The 26,928-nt window shown below is 33.2% G+C and overlaps 1 protein-coding gene across 10 annotated transcripts in view; it reads right to left on the reverse strand.

The window, feature by feature from the left end:
- LOC309862871 (putative ATP-dependent RNA helicase DDX60) overlaps positions 1 to 26,928 on the reverse strand; it is a 117,659-nt gene that overhangs the window by 75,087 nt on the left and 15,644 nt on the right. For 7 of the 10 annotated variants that reach the window (XM_082727257.1, XM_082727259.1, XM_082727258.1 and 4 more), the window contains 9 exons: positions 26,424 to 26,765; positions 25,454 to 25,570; positions 17,574 to 17,735; positions 15,494 to 15,652; positions 5,696 to 5,837; positions 4,467 to 4,622; positions 2,124 to 2,229; positions 1,508 to 1,623; positions 37 to 197 (listed from right to left, as the gene is read on the reverse strand). In XM_082727257.1, the coding sequence (XP_082583383.1) occupies positions 37 to 197; positions 1,508 to 1,623; positions 2,124 to 2,229; positions 4,467 to 4,622; positions 5,696 to 5,837; positions 15,494 to 15,652; positions 17,574 to 17,735; positions 25,454 to 25,570; positions 26,424 to 26,765 (1,461 nt within the window). The remainder of the gene's footprint in view (positions 1 to 36; positions 198 to 1,507; positions 1,624 to 2,123; positions 2,230 to 4,466; positions 4,623 to 5,695; positions 5,838 to 15,493; positions 15,653 to 17,573; positions 17,736 to 25,453; positions 25,571 to 26,423; positions 26,766 to 26,928) is intronic. The other 3 variants (XM_082727262.1, XM_082727254.1, XM_082727261.1) reach the window with 1 other exon arrangement.

Consider the following 26,928-nt stretch of genomic DNA (forward strand, 5'->3'; position numbering starts at 1 on the left):
ACAGTTCTAAAATTTGATAGAATTAATAGAACTTACATGTGCCTTTTTCTTCTTAGGTGCACTGAAATTATTCTTTGGCTTGACAGCTTGAGTTACAACCAATTTTGGAGAGACTGATTCTAATGAACTCCCATAAAATCGCTGGAAAACATGATACTTCTGCACAGACCTAAGATAACGAGGATCTCTAGATTTTTCTGAAAAATAAAAGACTTAAAATGTAAAACTACTTGATTTTTTTCAAAAGCATTCTCACTAAACCTTCATACCATCCCAACCATACATGTACTTTTTAGTTTGGAATAATAGTTTAGTCTGATTTACATTTATTAAAGAGGGAATCAAGTCAGGCAAATATTTATCTATAGAATAACTCTTTTCCTTATTTAAAAGATGGAAGTAAAAATAAATAAATAAAATAAAAGATGGAAGTGACAATACACTCTTTCACTATTTACTTCCCAAAGCAAATATCATGCTACAAAGAATGATAGATTCTGCATATTACCTCTTTATTTGCTCTATGATTGAGTTTAAGAAGAAGAAGATAGAGGCAAAATCAAGAAGATATCTATCTTGGATATCCTGGCTTCCGGCACTGCTTGAAAAATCCTTACTCTCAATCATAGCCACAGAGCCAAGAGTTTGGCAGCTGAAAAACACTTACACCATGGAAAAATCCAAAGACACAGGAAATTCCAACAATCAAGGAATGATTTACTTCCATACCCAAAGAAAACTACAATTAAGAGGATAATTAAGCTGGTTGATTTGTCTATGTCTGTATCTACATATATCTAATTAAACTGTTTTGAAGGATATTAATGGTTAATCTAAAAGGTCCCCTCACATCTTGCATGGTCTTAGTAGCTATTTTTGTAAACAGGCTGTTAAGTATAAGCAAGCCTACGATGCACCCTCCTAGATTCTTCTGAAAGTTAAGTTTTATCATCTTGAAAAAGGGTGGAGGTAAGATAGGGGTAGACAAACATGAGATGAAGACAAGGGATGAACCAAGGGGACAAGATACCTAATTAAATCTCTATTGATCTACTTTTAGTGGTTTCATGGGCCTCCTTTTGCAGTTCCAATCATCCCAAGCTTGCAAGCACATAAAATACTGGCACTTGTTATATGTAATCAACTGGGTGGTGTGAAAGTAGCTGAAATTGCTCAAAAGACTAGGGCCTTAGTATTATGAATGTCAAGGAATACACAGATATTTTAAATTGCAAACCATATTTATTTAAAACAGCTCCAAGTTTTTGTGGGGACAAATGCAGTATTGGTGCACTTCCTAGGACATCTGCATTCCTGTGTTCCTATGACTATCAGTAAACAGAGTGGGACTTTTTTATTACCGTCTTTACTGACATACATCTAAATATCTTGTAGACTATTATCATTCAAGAAATATAACTTGTGGCTCATGATATGATAATTTTTTACAAAATAAAAAGAGAATGAAATTGATTTTAATTTATTTCACCAGAGACACATAACTCACCATCAAATTGACACTTTGTCCTATCATAATCATCACTAAGAGGTCTGTGAGAATGCCAATGCACAAGTTCATCAAATTCCTTTTGTTTAACTAGTGAAGTCACAGTAGGATCATCGCTATGAGACAAAAGAAATATATGCACATTTTAAATTTCATGCCTCTAAATAGAACACAGCACAGGTTTCATTTTTTAAAATGAAATTATAATATAATTTATAAATAATAATTATAAATTATAATTATAAAAATTAAAGCCACCCTTCTTCTTTCTATAATATGATGTGGGTGTTAGAATCCCAAAAACAGTTTATTAGGTGCTTAAGAACCCAGAATCTACCCCACATCTCTAGCAATCCCAACAACATCAACAAATATTCATTAATTAATCCACTAATTAAAAACATCCAACTGGAGTAATTTTACTCTAAAATTAAAACCATGTTGATTTTAACCTAGTTAAGATCAAAGACATTGATAAATTTGCTATTAAACTCACTATGTGTTACAAACACATACTGCATTTAATATACTCCATTTAATTTGTTTCATTTCATAGAATCTTTAATGAGTAAGTCATCCATTCCACCCATTTACTAAGACATTTTTGGTCTTATACCTCTTTAAGAAAGGCAAGTCTTTCAAAAGATCACCAACAAACTTATCAACCAGTTCACATGACATTGAAATAAATCCCAAATTAGGAATCTTTTCCTTGGAGGTATCTGTAAACAAGTAAAAAAAAAAAAAAAAAAATTAAGACAGTGTCAAAAGTGAGACTTTCACATAAGAACGTTACACATCATTTTCTAAAGCCTTAAAATAAAAAACATTTTTCATTGATTGTATTTACATTTATCAATTCCAGACCTTCCCATAAAGCTATTGCCCACTAAAACATTTTGGAATGTAGCAGGGTATGAGGAAATAGGCAGTATTTAGGCATGTAGGTATATAGGTAGGTAGAAAAACAACTGTTTACTGTTTTTAAACATCTATTTCCTTCATTATCCCTTATTACAAGGAAGTTGAACATGGAACTTGCACTCAGATCTCCCACATAAATAATTTTATGGAAATAAATATTTAAAAAATAAGGAAGATTGGGACGCCTGGGTGGCTCAGTTGGTTAAGCAGCTGCCTTTGGCTCAGATCATGATCCCAGCCTCCTGGGATCAAGTCCCACATCGGGCTCCTTGCTCAGCAGGGAGCCCACTTCTCCCTCTGCCTCTGCCTGCCACTCTATCTGCCTGTGCTCACTCTCTCTGTCAAATAAATAAATAAAACCTTAAAAAAAAAAAAGGGGGAAGCTATATAGATAATAATGAAATAACTTGTTATCATGACAGTATTTTCTTACATTCTCTTTGATATTATATATGTATACATATATGTATCTGCACATATACACATACATGTGATAGATACCATACATATCAAACATATATCCTATACATAATAGTTGGTTAACGAATGCCTTTTTATTTATACCTGGTTCACAATTATAGGTAAGCTGCCATTGCTCTGCCCATCCCCTTCATGTTCAGTTTCTGTTTGCCTGACACCTTCTTACTACAGGTCTCTGCACTCTCTGCCTGAGTACTTGTCTTCTTACATCCATGTGAAGGCCAGAAGTGCTAAGGATCCCATGCCCCATAGATAGCCCTCAGCCAAAAATGTAACAGGAGTTGCAGGTAAATGCCCCAGCTATCTTGCTCTTCAGGTAAGATATCACTGAGGTGGTTTGAATGACATTCTAAGATTCCCAGTAAAATCTGCCTGTACCTGTCTACAGTGGAAACCTGCTCATTAACATGTCCTACACTGGTTTTGTTCTCTTCCTGATCTTATCTTACCACTCCCTTATTTGATCTTTCTATGATCAATAAACCCCTTATTTGATCTTCCTCAAGAGTCTTTGTCTGGTAGAACTCATCTGGACAAGAGTGTGTATATATATATACATATATAGATATATGTATATATATATAAAGAGTATATGTAGTCTTTCCCCATATTCTGAAAAATATATTTATATTGATACATCCTAAATTCACATTAGATTTCCTTCTCCCATTCCTTAGGGGGACATTTTATTCTTCCTGAAATTCATCACATGGAGACATCTTCTATGATGTTACGATGATGGCTTAATCATATTTCTCTTTTTTAAGATTTTATTTTTATTAACTTATTTGTCAGAGAGGGAGAGCACAAGGAGGAGAAATGGCGGGCAACAGGAGAAGCAGGAGCCCTGCCAGGATCCCTGGCAACAGGAGAAGCCTTATGTGGGACTAGATCTCAGGACCCTGGGATCATTACCTGAGCTGAAGGCAGATGCTTAACTGACTGAGCCACTCAGGCATTCCCAGGGTTTATGATGTTTTTCATATACAAAGAATGAACTAGATTCTTCTGATCACTTTAAGCTAATTTTTCAGCTTAGAGTTGTCTTGAAACTACTAACAGAATAACTGAAACCCCAAATTCTTGGGAAGATGGACCTATAATTAGAAATCAACCTAGTAATTCATTTTGTATTAGCCAGAGATCAGTCTCCCTTTATTCTTCTCTCCTGGAATTGCATTTCTATTGTTTTGAGCTTAGCTATGATAATACTAAAAGTTGTTTGGTGTGTCTTACCAGCATTTCAGTTGTTTCCCAGAAGAGATTTTTCCCCTAACCTATACTGCCATATTGATAGAAATGAAAGTAACAAATGAAATTGGCAACAACATTAGCTATAAGCAAAACATATAGCTCTTCAAAACTATAGTTATAGCATGTCATCCCAATGATACAGCAAAAGGTTATTTTATTTTTATTTATTATTATTATTAATTTATTATTTAAATGCATAGTGCCAGAAAAAAAATTTAGATATACAACAGTTAGTAGTGTTTTCAAAAAAAATCTTCAGAGATCTAAACTGTTACTTCAACTTAATTTGGAGATTTATTACCTTTGATTGGTGATGGATTCTTTTCAAGAAAACAAAGCTTTGTTGTTCTCAGAGGAAATGGCTTTCCAACAGCAAACTTTCCAACCAACTTTGACACAGTATTCCAAAGATATTCATAATCTTTCATAATGATATCTCCCAAATTCAAATGTAAGCCTATATGATAGTTAAAAGTACTAAATATTAAAAGTCACTACTATGTATACAGAAGCATACACTTTGACAAAATTCATAACGCTCTGAATTATTTGTCAAACTGTAAAATTTTCAGTGAGTTCCACACTGCACCTAAATAAGTAATTTACAGCTATCATAACAACAGATTTTGGATATCTATTTTATAAGGTAAAAAATGTTATGCCACATATAACTTTACAGCCAATTGAATATAACTTATTTTTCAGAGATAAGAACATTTGTAGAGAGCTGCTACATTTATATGTTGCTAACTCATTTCAATGTTTGGCATGTGTAGGAACCAAATTCTAGAGGTCAAAGAAGTTTCAAGAATGCTCAATGAGTTATAGCTCTCTTAAAACATGTTTTCTTTTTCTTTGACTACTAAGAAATAGCAGAAAATTTATTCTAACAAAATAATTCAAAGAAAGAAAAACAAATTACATATAACATATAAATCAGCTTCATCTTTGGAAAAAAATTAAAATTCCCTAAATATATCATAGTAGTCAGATGATTACCTTAATTTGAATAAATATTTTTAAATATAATGCATATATTTAAGTGAAAAATTAAACTGTTAAAATTATCTAAAAATGCCAAATACCCAAACATGTTTTTTTTTCAAGAATACTTGAGTATATTAATTTAAAAATGTTTTAAAATGTAACTCACTCTGATTGCAACTAAATAAAACATATATATATATAAACAAAGATTGAAAGGAAAATAATTGCTACGTTTTATGTTGGACATATAGGAAAACGATTTTGAAGTTTTGTGCTCGCAATGCCAAATACCCAAACATGTATTTTTTTTTCAAGAATACTTGAGTATATTAATTTAAAAATGTTTTAAAATGTAACTCACTCTGATTGCAACTAAATAAAACATATATATATATATATATATATATATGAACAAAGATTGAAAGGAAAATAATTACTACGTTTTATGTTGGACATATAGGAAAACGATTTTGAAGTTTTAAATTCCTTATAAGGTCTATCTCTGGATGAAAGTACAATTATTAAAATATACTGAGATGGTACCTTCAACATTTTCATTTTCATAGTAAAAAGCAATATTCTTCAACAAAAGCTCATCACTTAAGTCTGAAAGGTGAATTAAATTCAGATTCCAGAATTCACAAATGTTTATATTACTTAGGATGAAATATTCACACCACTTTTTCTGCAAATCAAAAATAAAACCAAGTTATTGATGATTGTTATATTAGCAATAAACTATAATACAACTTCAAATGCATCAATAATCCAATAAAAGGCAAGTTGGCAAGGTTCTTCCAATTCTTATTACGTTCTTTCAGGCTGGATAATGCTGAATGCTTTTATCTTAAAAGGTTATATCATAAAATAAAACCAAACTGACCAAAAAATTAAATCAGCAATAGTTCTTTATTCTGAATCATAGAAATCTGTGTTTGACTCAATACGATTCTTTCCTCACACAAATTTCATAGATTTGTCCCAATGCTACAGAAATACTTCTGTTTTCAAATGTGCCTCTGTTCTTTACTGAGATTTTAATGTTTTCCAATTCTACTTTCAGGTCAAAATAGTATTTAAGAAATAGCATTTAATTTTTTAGTGGTCTAGAAGATGATGAATTCATCATCTTCAAAGATGATGAAAGATTCCCTTCAAACTCAAACTCAAGATTCCCTTCCATCTACACCTGCTGAGTTTATGATAGTGAGGCTATATTCACATCTACACAGACAGAATGTCTTCACTGGCCACACTTAGTTCAGAGTTGAATAGACATGAGTAAACAACCTTAGCAAATGAGAGCCTAGTCATTTTTTCAGTCAATAATAATGTTTGGGGAATTAAATTCATTGGGGGGAAACCAAGCCTTCTCTGCCCCACCCTCCCTCAATAATAAAATCAAATGCTTTCCATATGTGAACAATTTACTTATCAATATTGATGTTGAAAGAGAACTCAGAATTGTCCAACAAAAATAGAACATGGGCACGCTGCATATTTTATCCTAAATTTCCAGAAGTCACATTTTAAAAAATTTATTTTAATTAACTCAACGCATCCAAAGAATTATTTGCTTTTTAAGATTTTATTTATTTAGTTGAAAGAGAGAATGAGAGCGAGTGAGCATGAAAGGAGAAAGGTCAGAGGGAGAAACAGACTGCCCGCCGAGCAGGGAGCCTAATGCAGACTCGATCCCAGGACCCCAGGATCATGACTTGAGCCAAAGGCAGCAAGCCACTCAACCAACTGAGCCACCCAGGCACCCTCAAAGTATTATTTCAATGTGTAATCAATATAAAAATTATAATAGAGTAGTTTGCATGTTTTTCATACTAAGTTTTTTTGAAATCTGGTGTTTCCTTTAAGTTTAGAGCACATCTCACTTCAGACTACCCACATTCCACATGTTTAATATCCACTTGTGGCTATGGGCTACTGTTTTGGACAACCTAGCTCTAAATAGATATCAGGGAGATTGACCAAGTTTCAAAAGAAGTCATAAATATCAACGTAGGGACCTCCTACCTACAGTGTAGTTTTAACTACAATAAAGAGATCTCCACAAAACCATAGAGCAATGATTCTGCAGCCTCAACAGGAGCCTCACCTGAAAAGATTGTCAAATAAAACACAGATTGCTAGGCATCATCCCAAGATTGATTCAGTAGCTCTGGGATGGAGCCAAAGAATTTGCATTTTTAACAAGTTCCCAGGTGATGCTGATGCTGTTGTTCAAGGGAACCATACTTGGAAAACCACAGACATGTAAAGTTCTCCCCACCCAATCTTATCCCATAATGCCACTGAGTAAACAAATGGTAATACATGAATAGGGTACAGCACACATTCCTCATTTTATTCACGTCACATTAGAAGGGCCTCCATATGGTCTCCAAGGGTCAAGATTGGAGTAAACATGAAACTCTCCCTTCAGAGTTTGCTTAGTTGCTTTTTCCACAGACCTCAGAATATGCCTGTTATTGTGAAATTTCAGAAGCTACCTGAATTACATTTCCAGCTACTGGGTGTTACCAAAATGAAGTACGGATGATAGAAAAGACCAGAGGAGTGCTTGACTCTTGAGTAATCAGCTGTTTCCCTCTATTAAGGGAGCAAAGAATGGTGGGAAGGGCACAGATTTGGAAACTGGACAGAGAGGAACTTATCTCCCACCTTGATCATTTATTAGCTGTGCTAAGGGGCCACTTAGACTTTCTGAGCCCAAGTTTCTCACCTGTAAAATGAGGACATAAGAAGTGTATTGTTATGTCTTAATGAGGTAATATAGGTAAAGTACACACATAAAGCTGGTGCAAAATACCTAGCAGCTATTCCTATCATGTCCTCAATCCATGCCATGTGATTTTTTTCTATCAGCTAAAATTACAAAGTATGTCCTGCAGAACCATCTTAGAACATTCCACAATTTAGAAAGACTTTGTAATATCCTTCTACCTAATTACAACTGTCCATAAAAATTGTTTATAAAACTGTCTGTAAGTGAAAACCATACACACAGAGCATTTATCTAAATCTGTAAATCAATACCACAATTATTACATTCATACCCTTCAGTAACTGAGTATATGTAATTCAACCTATAAAAAGTTGACAAAAGATCAATTATCTGAGAAATAACTTTAGCACAAAATTTGTAACACAATAATATTGATATGATAATGTATTATTTCAACATCTGATATGTCATGTCAATAGGCTTAATGTATTAACCTGACATGACTTTTATTAAAATGTCTAAAGTAAATCGGGGTGCCTGGGTTGCTTAGTTGGTTAAGCATCTGCCTTAGGCTCGGGTCATGATCCCAGGGTCTTGGGATGGAGCTCTCTCTCTGGCTACCCTGCTAAACGGAGAGTCCGTGTCTCTCTCTCCCTTCTCCCTCTTGTCACTCATGCATGCACTGTCTTTCTTTCTCTCTCAAATAAATAAGTAAAATATTTAAAATTAAATAAATAAACTAAAAGGAGCTGGAAATACAGTCTTCCTAATCCTTTAATTAACCATAGTCAGTCTCTTCCTAACAGACTATCAAAATGCCTAAAGGAAAGTTCCTCAATAGGAATTGGGATATAGGAAAATATTTTCACCCCTGAGCATCAGCAGAACCACATGGTATTGTGTATACCACATCATAAAACCTTCAACATTTCTGTTAGAGTAGTTGTAAATGCTCACAAATATAAACTAATATAATATAAATTATATATAATATAAATATAAATTTATATTATATATATACAAAATATAAACATAAATACTCACAAATATAAACCTAGATACACAATGCATTTTTCTGTTCCTACATATGCATTATGTAGGATCCTACATATGCATTATGCCATTTCAGTAAATATAATGTAAGCACTACAAAGTAAAATCAGTCCAATTTAATTACTTCCTAGTCACACTCAGATCAATTCTTTTCATGAGTCTCCCATGCCAGGCTTTGACAGGAGTGTTTATATATTTGTGGGAAAACAACAACAACAACAACAAAATGTGTCTAAAAAGATTTATACATTTTGGTAAAAAACAGTGCCCACCACTCAGTATGGTTGTCTCCAGTTATACCTCACTCTTCAGTATTCTACATGGGCAATAGATCCAGATCCCTTGAATAGAGATTAAATGGTCAGTGCCTGTGGAGTGGCTTTCATTTGGTCCCATGGAGCTCATAGTCTACTGAAATACGTCCTCAGACTTAAAAGATGTCTTTTCCCACTTATCCCCTCATCTGGTTTCTGAAAATTCTGTAAAGACTAGCCGATTTCCCTTCCCTTTCAATCAACTAGCATGACTCATTCAGAACCTACAAGAACTTTCAGACCCTCCCTCAGGAAGTTCAGGCACCATTTCCCATACTTTCATGGATAGACACCACACTGCATTTTCTAGTCCAGTTCCCTGGCACATATAGCCACAGGTATCCTAAGTGAGACCAGGTATCTCCCAGTCTGTGCCCTAAAAATTAATCACAGGTTTTATCCATGCACATAACCCTGAAACTTTAGGGGGATTCTATAATGCCCTTCCCACCCCACTCATGGTGACTTCATTTATTCTCCACCTCTCTGCCCTCCTCAATTCATGGACACTTTATGAGGAAGGTTCAGTATGGGCAGAAGAAGGTTATTGTATTTTTCAATAATATTTGTTATATACAGACCAATATTATTCTTTCAAAGGGCAGGAAATATGACTATTTTCCTCCAATCCCTAAAGTAAGACCACATGCCGGTCCAACTAGAAGGTGGGGTTGTGAGGAGAGAGGTCATGCAAAAAAAATCTTATCACAGGAGGTTTTTTACCTAATAGAATTTAGGGAGTTAATGAATTTAGATCAGAAAATTATAATTTAATTTTTGATAACTTGTAGCAAAAATGTTTATTTTCAGTAATAAACCCAGGTGACATGCCATACTTCTATGCCTTAGCTGCTTAGCTGGGATTTAGCACCAGTAGAAATAACATATCTTTGCATTACATTGCAACTGCTAGAAACATCTAGAGATACTGTTTATATTTACCATACATTGAAAGCATGGTAGTTATAGGACTGCCTAATGTAGTAACAAGTAAACACATATATTACTAAATCACAAATGTGTGTTTTTAATATATTTATTTAAGATTTTATTTATTTATCAAATAGAGATCACATGTAGGCAGAGAGGCAGGCAGAGAGAGAGGGGGGAAAACAGGCTTCCTACTGAGCAGAAAACCCCATGCGGGCTGGATCCCAGGACCCCAGGACGCTGGGATCATGACCTGAGCTGAAGGCAGAGACTTTAACCCACTGAGCCACCCAGGTGCCCCTGTTTTTAATATTTTAATAGCTATTTCAGTGTAACTGATGCCCTTGTAATCCTAAATATCTTATTTTATGCATTTGCATTATCCTGAGGAAGGGATAACTCCCTGCATAGAATTCATCAGACAGCCATAGGAGACCTTAGAGGAAAAAAAAGGCAAGAAACTCTAAATGATTCCTCTTGAGTTGTTCTGATACTCTTGTTTGCTGAGAATGAGAAAGTGAGAAGATAGAGACTTGGATGAAACTCTGATTCTTCCCCAATAACATTACTTCCCTTGCAATCATAACAGCGAAAAGCTGCTCATCCTTTCACATACAGTTTTACCTCAGGGTTATGAAATAGAACTTGTATCCTCATCATTTCAAACTATTTTTTCACACTATTCTATAAAATGCTGCCTTTCTTCTCTCTGTACAATTCAGAAGTCCTCCCTAACATGCTCATTTAACAAATTCCTTGCTCACTTCCCCTCACTAAAAGGTTTTTTTTTTTTTTATGCCAGCTCACAGTCCCCCTCTGCCTCTATCTTAACAACACCATGTATAACTTTAACCTCCAAGGAGACAATTATTGCAACATTTCTTGGATTTCTTATATCCAGTGACCACCCCCCTTCACCATTCTATCCATCTCACATTCTCATGGACACACCAATGACCTTGTCATCACCAAAACATACCTTCCCTCTCCGTCCTGGTTTGCACTCCCCTGAGACTCAACTTCAACTAACAGAGTGACCTCAAGAAACACCAGCCAGGGAATGAAGAAGTAAGACAGAAAAGAAAAGAAACCAATAAAGGATACATTATCCAATCCATGACCACTGGGAACAACTGGAACTTAATTTCACTAGGGAATTCTAGGAGACAGTGTAGAATACATATCTCAACTTATATACAAGGAAGCTGGGGTCTTCATCCACCAATTCCTCATCTGTCTTTGGTGGAGGGCATGAGAATTAATACTTCAGCATTTCAGATCAAGCAAATAAATCCTCCAGGTGTGGAGTTGCAGGCATTTATAGGCAGATGGAAAAGTAAGTGAGTGGTAGACTCAGACAAGAAAACATTAAGTATATGCCACACTCCCTGATGAATAATTCCTTACTCCCTCCTGTTGACCCATCCATATAACTTTGTGTAATGATCATCCACACTTCTTTATTAATCATATCAGGACCTCAGTTCTGGATAGGACCTATCCAATAGAGTCCATTTGGTTTACCTCATGCAACCTTATTTTCTCGTCTATCATTTTTACCATCCTCTTGTGAAGATACTAAAATCTCTTTTCCTTTTTTCTTTTCCATAAAATTATGTATATCTACTAATAGCTTTTTTGTGCCTAAATTATCACGTCCCTTTTTTCCATACCATCCAATTGCTTTCCTTGTGCTTATAGGCATGTTGTTGAGACTACTAGAAAAAGAAAATCGTGCAATAAAACATACTGATGCAACTATAATTGTTTTGTCAAAAACTTCAAATAAACCTTCAAAGTGCTAGGTAGGACAGAGTGATATATAGTTTACCCCCCTATATATACCATATATATATATTTTTTTTTAATTTAGAGGATATTTATTTTTCAGGAAGGTCCACCACAGCTGATGGGCACTACTGTCCACCGTTCCAGGGGATTTCTCCTTTGCTTTACGAGAAATGCCCTCTCGTCTTGGAAGTGCCCATGGGAAGGCTGGGAGGTGAAGAGAAACCATACACAACACTCCAGAGCCTTAAAAAAATAAAGCAACAAACAACCTCCTGCGCACGAATACACACATACAAAATAAATAGATGTATAAAAGGCCACTCTCCTGGCCGAGGAGCTACTTTGGGAGAGTGGGACTGGGTGGCTCAGCCCCAGCCAGGATCATCCACAGGCAAAATGGTATGGAAGTGCTGGACAGCTAAGAACAAGGCCCTGCTTCCACGGGAAGACAGGGTAGGCCCTCTCCCCGGAGCTCAGTGGGGATAAGGTAAGGAAGGAACAAATAAATACATGAATAAATAGAACCCAATGTGCTCCCAGAGGCCTAAGGGCTTACTTAAACTGAGGCTCGGGGCCTTTGGGGCCTATTTCCCTGAAAAGAGCAGATCCAGTGACAGGCAGAAAGAATCACAAGGAAAGCACAAGTCCATATATATATATATATATAGCACAAGTCCTATATATCTATATAGATATATAGATATATATATACCCCCTATACTATATATATATATATAGAGAGAGAGAGAGAGTATACCCCCCTCAATATAGTTTACTCCCCTAAGATCCTCAGTAAATATTTCCAAAATATTTCACCGTTCTTAAACTTCTGGGCTTGTTTCCCCACCACAGCATTCAGTATTTGACTTTGACTCCTATTTCATAAAGAACCTTAAACCAGACACAGAAACCAAGTTATCTTACAATTTCCATCACAGCCAATGCTGCACCATTCTTTCTTTATTCTCTCCTATGAGAATGGCAATATCCCTCCCTCTGTATAGGAACATATGCTAGACCCCATCCCCTCTCACCTTACTTTTCCCTGATTTTCATCCTATCCTCTCTCTTAATTTAAACATGCTCAGTCTTTGCCATTTTAAAAACATTCCTAATTGGCCCACCTTCCTATTGTATTTTATCCTATCACTTTCTTTATTCTCAACTCCTTACATATAAACTTCTCTTCATCTTTATCTTCTCCCTTCCACTCACTACTGAATCCACTCTGCCATAGATTCTGGCTCAATCTATTCCTAACCATTTTAAATTGGAGGATCTCAGGTCTCTGTCCTAGGCCCTCTTGTCTTTCCCAAAATCATTTTATCCACTGCCTTGGCATAAATTAACAACCATTGCCTAGTGATTTCCAAATCTTGATCCCCAATTCATTCCACTCTGTTAAGCTTCAACCAGTATTTCAAATTGCCTACTAGATATCTCCATTTGAGTATTTCATTGGCACCTCAAACTCAGCATCTCCAAAACTGAACTTGAGATCTTCTTCCACAATTATACTTCATACAATGGCATCATCCCCAAAAATGCTCCAGCCAGAGATTTGAGTCACTTGACTTTTCCCTTTCTCTCATGCCCATAGTTAACTTGTTAAATAATTGTTGAAATTGCCTATTGGTATTCATTCTTACTTACCACTTCCTTAGTCCCTAATATAATTAACACTTACATGGACTGAGGTAACAGTCACCTAACTGGTTTCCGTAAATCCAGTTTTGCCACTACAATGCACTCTCTGCATTGCAAGCCAAAGAAAAAAAAATTTTTTTTAATGAAAGTGTCATTTATTTGCATGAAATCATTCAGTTGGTTCTCATTGTGCTTATGATCAAGTTAAATCTCCATTCCCTTTACAGGATCTATACTGTCCTTCCTATATGATTTGTCTCTTAACCATCTCTTCAGCTTTATCACTTTCCCATATTCTTTCTATTCCAGTTATACAAGTTGTGTTCCAGTTCCTTGATCATGCCATTCTCAGGATGATCCCACATGCTGTTTCATCTCCTGTAATCCAGTATCCATCCTCTCTCCAACTTGCAAATCCTTCAAGATTTGCATTACTTCATTTCTCTTCATCTCTTAAAAGAAGCCATTCTTTTCTAACTGAATTGAATCTTTTTATTATCAGACTTTAAAGTATCCTATAATTCCTCCTTAATAATAATTTTAAAAATTTAATACTTCTCTTCCTGCAAAATATAGGTGTATGAAAGTGATGGGATGAGATGGGTAAATATATTCTTATTTTTCTCACTGTATCCTCAGTGTCTCTCACAATGTACATATATTAGATAAATATTTGTGGACTAGCTTATGAATTGATTGGTTCTAAAATACTTTCCTTGAACATTTTGACTGCAAGTATCAAGATTTTTAATTTAATTTTAATTTTTTTTATATAAACATCTTGTATTTAAATTTATCCACTAATCCCCCTTCTGAGCATGAAGTCTAAGTCAATATCCCCAAATTAAAGGAAAAGTCTTACACTCAAAGAACCTGGAAAATAGCGGCATTTATAATACAACAATTAAAATCTCTTATTATCTTATAATAGAAAAAGGGGTGAGTAAACTGTGGTATACCCATTAAAAAATAGTAGCCATTAAAAAATGAGGTTAACCAAGAGTATGAGAGAAAACTTTAAAATATGTGAAAAGAAAAATATTTACATTATATGTTGATATATAATATAATATATTCCAATGTAATATATGAATTGATTTGAATAGTGAGTCTTTTGTTTTTACTATTTTCCTAAAGTCTACAAATTTTCTCTATCTAACATCTATAATGGACATAAATGACCAATACATTTATACTTTCAATTCCTCTCAAGAGCAGAACAAAAATGTTCACAAATATCTTATAATTAATGACACATAAACCTTATCTTGACCACAATTAGAAGGAAAATAGGTTTTTTTGGTTTTGTTTTATTCTTAGATTGGATATATATCATGCTGTTTGTTATTACTACCAGCATTTTTGAAATCAGAAAGAAACTGACTTGGGCCCTTAAATCTTTAAGGTCTCCAAACAGTTGACAATATCCCCTTATAAATCTTTTTCTTTTTTTTAATAGGCTCTTTGTCCAACATGGAGCCCAGCATGAGGCTTGAACTCACAACCCTGAGATCATGACCTGAGCCAAAACCAAGTCAGATACTTAACCAACTGAGCTACCCAGGTGCCCCCTTATGAATCTATTTTTTTTAAAGATTTTATTTATTTATTTGACAGAGAGAAATCACAAGTAGACGGAGAGGCAGGTAGAGAGAGAGGAAGGGAGGCAGGCTCCCTGCTGAGCAGAGAGCCCGATGCGGGACTCGATCCCAGGACCCTGAGATCATGACCTGAGCCGAAGGCAGCGGCTTAACCCACTGAGCCACCCAGGCGCCCCTATGAATCTATTTTTGAAGGTGACTGTGGTTTCTTTATATCAAACAATGGAAACAAAAAAATAAATAAACTAATAAAGAACATATTTACCATTTCTAAGAACGTGTGAATGTTCTTAGTCCAATGAGAAGTGATGAATCTAGTGCAGGCTCTTTGAGAAAGAGGTAAGTGGAGTAGGAAAACCACACTGAGACAATGCAGTTTACACAAATCTTCCATCTCTTGTAAAGCTAAGCAATTACTTTCCACCTGAGTAAAATAAAGAAGGTAAAATAGAGATCAGCAGACTATGAAATTGCATGATACACATGCAACACCACAAAGGTCAGCAGCCACACTTTGCTTTGTTACATTCTTTATTCAATAAGGCTTTTGAGTTTTTTTTCTTCATACATAAATTTGACTGCATACAAAACCCAGATGTCAGGTAAGGAGATGGGGAACTGCCAGCTCAATAGTAGTTTACATAAAGAATTTTTTTAGTATTTTTAGTTAAGCTTAACTTTACATGAGCTGATCCAACAGTTAATGAAATTTATCTGTTCCTGTGGGAACAGGACTTTGCAAGGATGGAGCCATGCTTTAAATGTCCTATTCTGTCCAAAGCATTGTATTTTCAAAGTTACACTGAATACTATTTAGAGTGAAGAAACCAGGACACATCTAAAAGAACTTATCCAATTTAAAAAAGAATAAAGAAATGGGCATATTTAACGTGATGGTACAAGGACCTCTTGGCCATCTTCAAATGTTTGCAGTGTTGTCAGTGAAACAAAACTATGATTTATTTCAGAGTGCCTCCACAGGGCCAAATAGGGTCTAATGCCTAGAAGTTCCAGCAAGAAACACTTGGTTTGGTACCATTTTTGTGATAATAATTTAAAATGTCATATCTAATGACATAAAAGATATTTTACTAAGAATGTATTCAAGTAGAACTATAATTAACAAAAAAAGAATATATTCAAGTAGATATTAGAAAACCAAATATAAATGATGCTAGGTAAAAGGTAGTAAACCCTATTCATTTCTGAGAATGTACAAAAAGTTACAAAAGGCTTCATTTTACTTTAATAAAAATTCAGGCAAGAATCCCCCAGGAGTCAGGTTGTATAACAAAATAGTATGTGTACGTGTGTGTGTGTGTGTGTGTGTGTGTGTGTGTGTGTGTGTGGGTGTGCATATAAACACATATATATATATAGGGATGACTGTTTAGTTGACCAGCAAACCCATACTGACCAAGAGATTCTTAATGAACTCTATCAACTATAAAGAAGGTTAAGAGCTTTAGTATTTCCTCCAGCTAGGATGGCACTAAGACACTACAGCAAGAATGTTCTTTCTTTTTTTTTAATTTTTTACTTTTTATAAACATATATTTTTATCCCCAGGGGTACAGGTCTGTGAATCGCCAGGTTTAAACACTTCACAGCAAGAAATGTTCTTTCTAAAGACAGTTAGGTGTTACAGAATTTGAACAAGACAGATACAGGTTCAATCCTCATTCCACACCACAATTTAATTAAGGAATGTTACTTGGAGAACCATGAGTGACTGTGGACTCTGAGAAACAAAGTGAGGGTTTTAGAGGGGCAAGGGGTTGGATAAGTGACCCTGGTGATGGGTATTAAGGAGGGCACGTATTGCAGGGAGCACTGGGTATTATACATAAACAATGAATCTTGGAACACTACATCAAAAAATATGATGTACTGTTTGGAGACTAATATAACACAATTTTTAAAAAAATGTTACCTGGACTTTCTGAACCTCAGGTGTTTCCATATGTGAAATGTGAATAAATACCTCCCTTAAAATGCTGTTGTGAGAATATAAGACACAAGGCATATAAAAAACATAGAACATTATAATGTAAGCTCTCATCAAGAGCTAATTTCCTTTCTTATTACCCCTTCTTCTAGATGATTGGATAAATTTTACTAAATGTGTACTGGGGGAAACGTCTTTATAGTAAAACACTAAATCATATAACAGCATCATAAATATTTCTGATAAGAAAATTCCAGTTTTTCCATCTTTTGGGAGAAATTTATATAAGTTGGGGAAATAAGTAAAGTACCAAATGGAAAAAAAGGTAGATGAAAATCAGTAAAATTTCAAAAGTGGAAAGCAGTGGTATTTCCCAGTAAAGCTACAACAATCACACCTCTTGGATGTTAGTTTTCTCATCAGACATAGTCTTCTTTCTGTTTTCTAAAAAGTGATGGTACATTCTCAAAGACAACGAGCATGAAGTAACACAAAGAACACGTCGAATGTCAGATCCTTCTGGCCAGAGTTGCTTAAGCTGAGAAATAGTTTCACATGCCTGTGACAAAAGAAAACTGTAAATGTCAGGATATTTTAAAAATATTTTTATTCATAAGTAATCTTACTAGAAGAAATCATACAAAGATAGGTATGACTACATAAAACTATAAAATTTCTGTTAAAAATGATAAAATTTTAAGATGGGAAGATACATGTTTTAGTAAAATTAAAATTTAACTATGTAAAGAGCTGTAAATTATTGCAAATTATTATAAATCAATAATAAAACATCTTGGCCTTTAATAAGACATGAGCAGATAATTCACAGAAGAAATATAAATATTAACAAAATAGAAAAAATGTTTGAACTCTCTAGTAATATGAGAACAAATAAATAGCATATTTTTATTTACAAATTAATAAATATTAGAATATTCTAATAATAACAGACAGCACTGGAAATCAAGTGATGTGTCATTTCTCTTATGCTTTGCTAGAGATAGGTATATTTAGCAACACATATGATTACTATTAAATATATTGATACTTTGTGACTGGCTATTCAAGTTCTAGGTATCCAGGATAGGTAAATAACACAAACTGTGTACCAAGATTTATGCACTAAGAGGTTCATACAGAATTATTTTTAGAAATCAATTCTCAGATAATTTAGGTGTTTAGCATTAGGGAAATATTATGCATCAAGTAAAAATAAAATATGTGAAAATTTTTTAATGACTCAAATACATGTGGTGTGCAAGAAACACAACTTAAATAAAGTGACTCAGAAGGACTAAAAATAAAGGGTTGGATAAAAGTATACCAGGCAAATGGTGGGGGAGAAGAGAAGAGAGGCTAGCAGTTTTTATAACAGTATAGGGAGAATTCAAGTTCAAAAGCACTAAATGTTAAAAAAAAAAAAAAAGAAAAGAAAGAAAGGAAAGAAAAGGACATTAAATGTGAAAAAGAAAAGCACTCTTTTATTCTAAAAGCCATCCATAATGGTGACAGAACCTTTATGAATGATTCATCTTATATGAATAATTATGCAACATAAAATGTCATAACTGACTTTATGATACAAAAACTACAGGAGATTAAAGGAGCTATATATATAAACATATTATTAATAACAGAATTTAATACACTACTTTCATTACAAGAGAAATCAAGTAGACAAAAAAATAAGATGACTTAAAAGAATAATCAATAGTGTAGATCCTATGAATTAAACTCTGGTGATACAGAATATGTATTCCTCTTAAGTGCCCCCAGCACATCCATAAAAATTGGTCATATGTTAAGTCAAAAATAAAACATCAGTAACTTTCATAGTGTAGAAACACTACAAACAGCTCTCTGATCAAAATATAATAGGGTAGAATTTAGTTTCTTTAAAAAAGGCACAAAGACCCTTCAATCTAAAGCTTAAAAACATTTTTTACAAAGCTATTCATAAGTAAAAAGGAAATACAAATACAATTTATAAAAATGATAATAAAAACACTACATATCATAATTTATGGGATAAATGTAAAGCAGTGACCAAAACAAAATTATTGTATTAAACATATTTAATAATAAATATTAAAGAATAAATGAGTTTAATTCTCAGCTCCAAAAAAAAAATCTAAAAACAAACTGGACTAAAGGGAAGTAAAAGAGGTGAAAAATAAAGATATAAATAAGCAAAATTAAGAAGAGAAAATTGGTAGAGATATCTAATTAATAAATCAGAATTCCAGGGATTTAAAAAAAAAACTTTAAAAAACATACAATCCACTAGCAAATTTGATCATTAATAAATGGGAGAAATAAAAAATGAGCAGAATAGAAATGTAAAGAAAAATAACTACTAAAAAAAGTCATATGCCCTATTTTGTAAACTTCTATGCAAATAAATTTGAAATGTAAATAAATGGATAACTTCCTCATAAAGGTTAATTATAAAAATTGACCCCACTGGAGTTACTAAGCTTAAATAAACCAATTTCTATAGGACAAATAGAGAAAATTAAGAAACTGTCCCACAAAAAATCCCCAGTTCCATATGGCTTTATAAAGAAATTCTATTTTAATCTTCAAAAACCACATAATCCAAAAAAAAAAAAAAAAAACACATAATCCCAGTGATCCATAAATTATTTTGGAATACTTAAAAAGAAAATATTCTAATTTTTTTTATGAAGCATGAATGACACTGATACACAACCAAATAATTACAGTGCACAGAAAAAACTACAAAAAAGCATCACTCACGCATACTGATGTAAAAACTCTAAACAAAATATTAGCAACCAGAACCCACACCACATCAAGAAAATAATACATGATCAAATGGGATTTATTCCAGGAATAGATTTGCTTCAATATCTAAAAATCTATTATATCAAAATACCATATTAATAAAGCTAATATTTAAAAATCATAATTGTATATGTACTTTCAATACACATTCATGATAAAAACACTCAAAAAATCCAAGTTGAGGGATACAATCTTAACATCAGAATGAATATACATATATGCCAAAACACTATAGACATTCCCACGAAGATTAGGAAATAGGCAAAAATGCTCACTGTATCTGCTACTATCCACTATTGTAACAAGTTTGTTACCTAAAGCACCTAGACAAGAAAAGGTAATTTCAGGCATAGGAATGGATAAAGAAGATTTAATACTATCACTGTTCACAGATTATATGACAGTATATGTGGATAACCCCAAAGAATAATTAATTAAAATATTAAAATACCAATGAGACATCAGCACATAGAATTGACACAAAATCAATAGACTTCATATGTATAAACAACAAAGCATCAAAGAACACAATAGTAGATAAAATCTTGGAATAAGAGCAAAATTTACTTAATAACAGCAAAACATCAAATGTTTAGAAAAAAAATTAAAAAGAAATATACAAAACATATAAAAGAAAATTTTTTGACTCACAAAAATAGATTTGAACAAATGTAAAAACACCCCTTCTTCTTGCATGAAATAAGTCAACATTATAAAAATGCCAATTCTCTCCAGTTTAACTTATAAGTTCAATATACTCCAACAAAAATAACAAGATTGTTTTTTAACTTAGACAAGTTGATAACAAAAGTTCAGATAGAAAAATAAAAATGCAAAATGAATGTAAGAGAAAAACTATACATGGAAAACCCAGCTAAACAATACATTAAAAATGTATTGTGGGCTCTGGGAAGGGTAGTATTAAATAGTATTAAATATACTATTATATATTAGTATTAGTATTTATAAATATTACATATTTATATAATATATAATATATATAATTTAATAATATAACTTTTTGTTGTTTTAAGAGCACTTTATTATTGTTCTTAATGCTATTTTTAAGTACAAAAAAAAGATGGCCTGTCAAATCTTTTTTTCGTCGTCTTCTTCCAGGAAAAACAGGTCATAGAGAATGGTATATTACAGATTTACAAACATGGAGAGAGAACGGTCAGAACGCACTGCGACGGCGTGGCTCTGTAAGAACTCACTGTGCTCCTCCTGAGGCCAGGGAGTGTGTCCTTTCCCAGTGAAATGTTTGGTTTTCTGCTTCCCTGTGTGTCCGGGGCCCCTGCAGGGGCCCGCCTATCCCAGACAGGTCAGTGCCGGGCGCCGACAGGCCGCTGCCCGAGGAGCCCACCCTTCCCAGAGCCCGCCATACATTTTTAATGTATTATAAATACATTATATTTATAATGTATTATAAATACATTATATTTATAATGTATTATAAATACATTATATTTATAATGTATTATAAATACATTATATTTATAATGTATTATAAATACATTATATTTATAATGTATTATAAATACATTATATTTATAATGTATTATAAATACATTATATTTAATATAATTTATATTTATATAATATATAATTTATTATATATAATACATTATAATTATATAAATTATATAATTTATATATAATACATTATATAAATATAATGTATTTATAATCTATAAATACATTAGTATTTATAATAGTATTAAAAATATTATAGTATATTTATACTATATATTATAGTATATATAATGTTTTATATATAGTATATATATTTATATATAGTATATGTAATATTTTATATATTATATAAATATTCTATATTTATATAGAAATAGTATTAAAAATACTATTAAATCTTTCTAATCAAAAGAGTGTAAAATTTGCAAATAAACCAGAGGAACAGAGTGGAACGTCCAGATTTATTTCCAAAAACATATAGAAATTTAATAAATGTTGCATCTGAAATCACTGAGATAAAAAAGGACTTTCTAATAAATGTTACTGAGAATCCCTTTGAAAAAATAAAAATTATATCTATACCTCACACTATAAGAATGAATTACAAATAGATTAGGAATCTAAGGTTTTAGAAATTTTAAGTATAAGAAGAAACCACAGGCAAATCCTCTTTGATGTATGTATGTAGGGCAAGTCTTTCTGACTATGACTCAAAGTCTAGAGGCAACAGCACAACAAAAAAATTAATAAATTTGACATTAAAATTTTTAAAAATGTACACAACAAAAAATCATAAACAAAGTAAAAAAAACCTGACAAGTTAGAAGAAAATACTCATAATATGTATCACAAAGCGCTAATATCTGTAATATAGAGAGAAGACTTAAAATTGAAAGACAAAAAAATGATATAATCCTTCTAAAATTAAAATTAATAAAACCTAAGTAAGCAACATGTACATTTATCTTTTTATGTTTATTATTTATTAGTAGTAGTCATATTACTTTGCAGAGAGATTTACAACTCTCAAAATACTTTTATTGTCTCCATAAAACTCCACAATTTCAAATCATTTTAACAAAGAAACAATTTACAGCATAACATTTTCTTAATTTTTTTTAAGATTTTTATTTATTTATTTGACACAGAAAGAGAGATCACAAGTAGAGAGGCAGGCAGAGAAAGGGGGAAGCAGGCTCCTGCTGAGCAGAGAACCTGATACAGGGCTCGATCTCAGGACCCTAGGATCATGCCTGAGCCGAAGGCAGAGGCTTAAACCACTGAGCCACTCAGGTGCCCCAGCAGGATAACATTATTAAGTGATGATAATACCTTAACTTTATATTTATCGTCCTATTTTTTTCTATTTAATTTTATTTTTTCAGTGTTCCAAGATTCATTGTTTTGTGCACCACACCCAGTGCTCCATGCAACACGTGCCCTCTTTAATACCCACCATCAGGCTCACCTAAGCCCCCACACCCCTCCCCTCCAAAACCCTCAGTTTGTTTCTCAGAGTCCACAGTCTCTCATGGTTCATCTCTATCTTTTGGCTCATCGATTCCATTTTTAAAAGCTACTCTGAAGCTATACCTCCAATAATAAAAAAAAAAAATTGCATATGTTACAAATAATTATTTAATACAGCATTGATTATAATTGCAAAATGTTAAAAGCAAGTATAAATTGCATAATAGAAAACTGGTTAAACAAATTACAGTACATCCACATGAAGGAGTGCTATGCAGCTATATAACATAATGAAGAAGATATCTATAAATTGTTTTAAAATGATTGCTAAATATGCTGTTAAGAATAAAAAGAAAGATACTGAAAAAATCTATATATATGATCCTTTATTTAAGAAAGAAGATATTAGAAAATACACACATCTGCTTTTTTGTACAAAAAATAATAACAATAATAATACAAGAAAGATAAACCTGAAACTAAAGAGACAAATCACTTATGGAAAGTATTTGGGAAAGGGGTAACTGTAGAGGAGAATGGGATCAGAGCAGCAGGGATAAGAACAAAGTGTCACTTCTTTGAACCTATCTTTTGTATATCTCTGATTCTTAGAATCATAAGTATTCTTCTTACACCTTTCACATACCCTCCAAAATAAACCGATAATTAAAAACAAACTGTAAATGGGTGGCAGGGACCCAAAGTGAAATACAAATACTAACCAATGAACCTAACTGTATTAGTAATGAATAACAACCAAACTGAATGGGGCCTGCAAGAAAAGAACTAACCTAAATACCTTTGGAAAGCAGTATTTTATGTATTCTATGACTAAAGACAAAAAGAACTGCACATAAATCCTGTAACCTTCTAGTAAATATGTTTCTCACAAGATATGGTTAGCAATCCTAAAACAACTTTATATATATATAGTGCATAATGAGAGATAAATTTCGCATAAATTGAAGAAATAAATTACAAATAAGGAAAGGGGAAGGGTAAAATGAAGCATAGGAAGTTGGATCAAAGTAGAAGTTACTGGTATAAATACGTGATATTTACGATAGATGATAGATTAAAAAATAGGTGTAGATGCATGGCTTAGCATATATACATATATTTCCTAGCTATGTCTGCTGAAAAATCCTCATTGCAATGATACCCCAGTAGAAATGAACAAACAGGGGCACCTGGATGACTCAGTCAGTTAGCATCTGCCTTCAGCTCAGGTCATGATCCCAGAGTCCTGGGATCAAGGCCCACATCAGTGGGATGCTCAGTGAGGAGCCTGCTTCTCCCTCTCCCTCTGATGCTTCCCCTGTTTGTGCTCTCTCTGTGTCAAATAAATAAATTTAAAAAGAAAAAAGAAATGAACAAACATATTTCCCAGATCTTGGCTTCTAAATACTGTTTTCCACAAAAGCAACCAGAACTCCTTGGAGAAGTGGTTGATTTCAAGGTTGAAGCAGAGAAATTACGAGTTGTGGTTTCAAAAAGTAAAACAGTGCTCAAAAAGATGGAGCCTGATGAATTTGAAGATAAATATACAGCCATGTAACCATCACCACAAGGTATGTCATCAAACGTCAATAAAGTGGTTTTAGAAGAGAAAAAGATGGGAAGGGGGGTGGGCATGCAAAAGAACATAGGTGCAAACTTGAAGGAGTCTCTAGTGTTCAAACCTAGAACTATTTGAGCACCAGAACTATTGTAATATTGGACTTTGATCCATAGTGTAAAATATTCCCTAGTCTATACTGATATAAGTAAATAAACAAGTAAAGGGCAGAGATATAGAAGCTTTCCCTTACAGAATTCTAAGTAAGAAAAGTAGAAGGAAAGAGTGAAATACAAAATACCTATTGGGCAAACATACCTAGCAATAATTGTTGACGACAAGATCCATTGATGGGTTCTAAAATTAATTAGCAAAAGTCTGAGAAAAAAACAGGATTTACATAGTCAGGAAAGGTAGCAACTTTACAGTGGAGAAGGCTAGAAGGCACCAGCTTAATCAGTGTTAAGACATATCAATATCATGAACCCTTTGACATACTATTGTTCACAATACCAATTCATTGGCATTCTTGCCAAAAATAAATAACTTCATCCCAGTCATTAGAAAACACCAGACAAACCCAAATTGAGGGATATTTAAAAAAATAAATAAATGATCAATACCTTTCAAAAACATCAAAAGCACAGAAGACAAGGAAACTACTACAGATTGGGAGACTAGAGGTTAAAAAATTAATGGATGTGGGATGCTGGACAGAATCCTAGAACAGAAAAAGGACATTTGTGGAAAAGTAAGTGAAACTCAAATAATGTGTGAAGCTTAGTTAATAGTATTGTGCTGTTGTTCATTTCCTAGTTTTGAAAAATGTACCATGGTCACATCAGATGCTAATATTAGGGGAATCTGGGTAAGAAGTCTATGGGAAATCAGTACTATTTCTGCAACTTTTTCATAATCAAAAAATTAACTCAAATAAAAAGGTTTTTTTTTTAAGGTTTCAGTACCTCTTTCATCATATTTTTCCATTTTAATTTTCCAAAAAGTGATTCTAGTGCTGAAATTCTATACTCTTCCAATTGTTTAATCAGGGTTTTATAAGCACTCTCAATCTTCTTTTTATTCTGTAAAAGGAAGGCAAGTCAGATAAATTGTCACAAATAAAATATATAATCACTTTCCAACTACAGAAAATCATATACTGAAGATACAATCGTTAAAATGTATTTCCCAGTTTAAAAAAAAATACACTAATGTAATTACATATCATCAATTCTTTTAAAGCCTGCCAAGCACAATTTTGCTTTTGCTGGATTAAATTTTGTCCGGGAATTTAGTGCATTTTTAACAACTCTATGAAAAGTATAATTAACATAATATAAAATTCACTCACTTTTTAAGGGGACAATTCAATGGCTTTTGGTGAAGTTACAGAGTTGTGCAGCCACCATTACAATTTAATTTTAGAACATTTACAACATCTCGAAGAGTGTGCCCACTTAATACACCATATTTTATTGTGAAAAATTTCACACACACACATAAATAAGGAATAGCATAATCTTCCCCCAGGTACCTATCACCCAGCAACAACCACTATCAATATACAACACATTTTTATTTTGAGCACATAACATCCGTAAAGAGATAAATGAAATAACCTCTTAAAAATGAGTTTTCATTAAACAAGGAAATACATTATTATACTAGAGATAAAATCTAACACTTTAAAAAAAAAAACTTCTTAAGGAGAGATTGGGAAGCATGTTTGTTAAGGCATCCTTCAAACTCAGATTCAGAAATTGCTCCACCAGAATAAAAGGAGATCAAGTGATTATAGTACCTCTTCCCAATTAAAAATCAATCCCAGGGCTGTTCCTACTCACAGTAGGCAACTAGAGTTGGAAAGAGTTTAATGACTGGAGTCATTAAATTTTATAAAATCCTAGAAGAAATTTGTCTTTAGGTATCGGTTACCTCTTTGAAAAATTTTTGGTTTTTATGCATGCTTGGCATAAGATATGCATAAAGTCGAAGAATATCAGATGTTTGCCCTGAGGAAAGCACAACGTTGACCTTCATCGCCCAGGACTGAGTAATTAAAAAGTTGAAAAGGTATGTTTGTAGATGGTTCAGGCCTTCATCTGCAACTATCAGGTAATATGGGTAACTGTCTGCCAAGAAAGCTTCCCACTCCTGTGATAGGCATCCAGAAAATGTTGTTCGAACATCAATGGTGGTATTATGCTGAAGATGAAGAATTAAAGCAGTTCTCAGTGGAAGAAGTTCTGGGAAGTTGAAATATGCATACTCAGCATCCTGTGGGGATGGGATAAAGTATATCCTTTTGAAATTATCATTTAACTGGTTTACATATATTATTAAAGTCACTAAAGGAATGTATTCCAACACAGTTTTGTTCAGCTTTAGTCAGGGAATATAACCTTAAGCCTTGACAGCCATTTCTCAAATACAAGCCATA

Source organism: Mustela nivalis (genome assembly GCF_964662115.1).
Source record: "Mustela nivalis genome assembly, chromosome: 4".
Lineage (NCBI taxonomy): Eukaryota > Metazoa > Chordata > Mammalia > Carnivora > Mustelidae > Mustela > Mustela nivalis.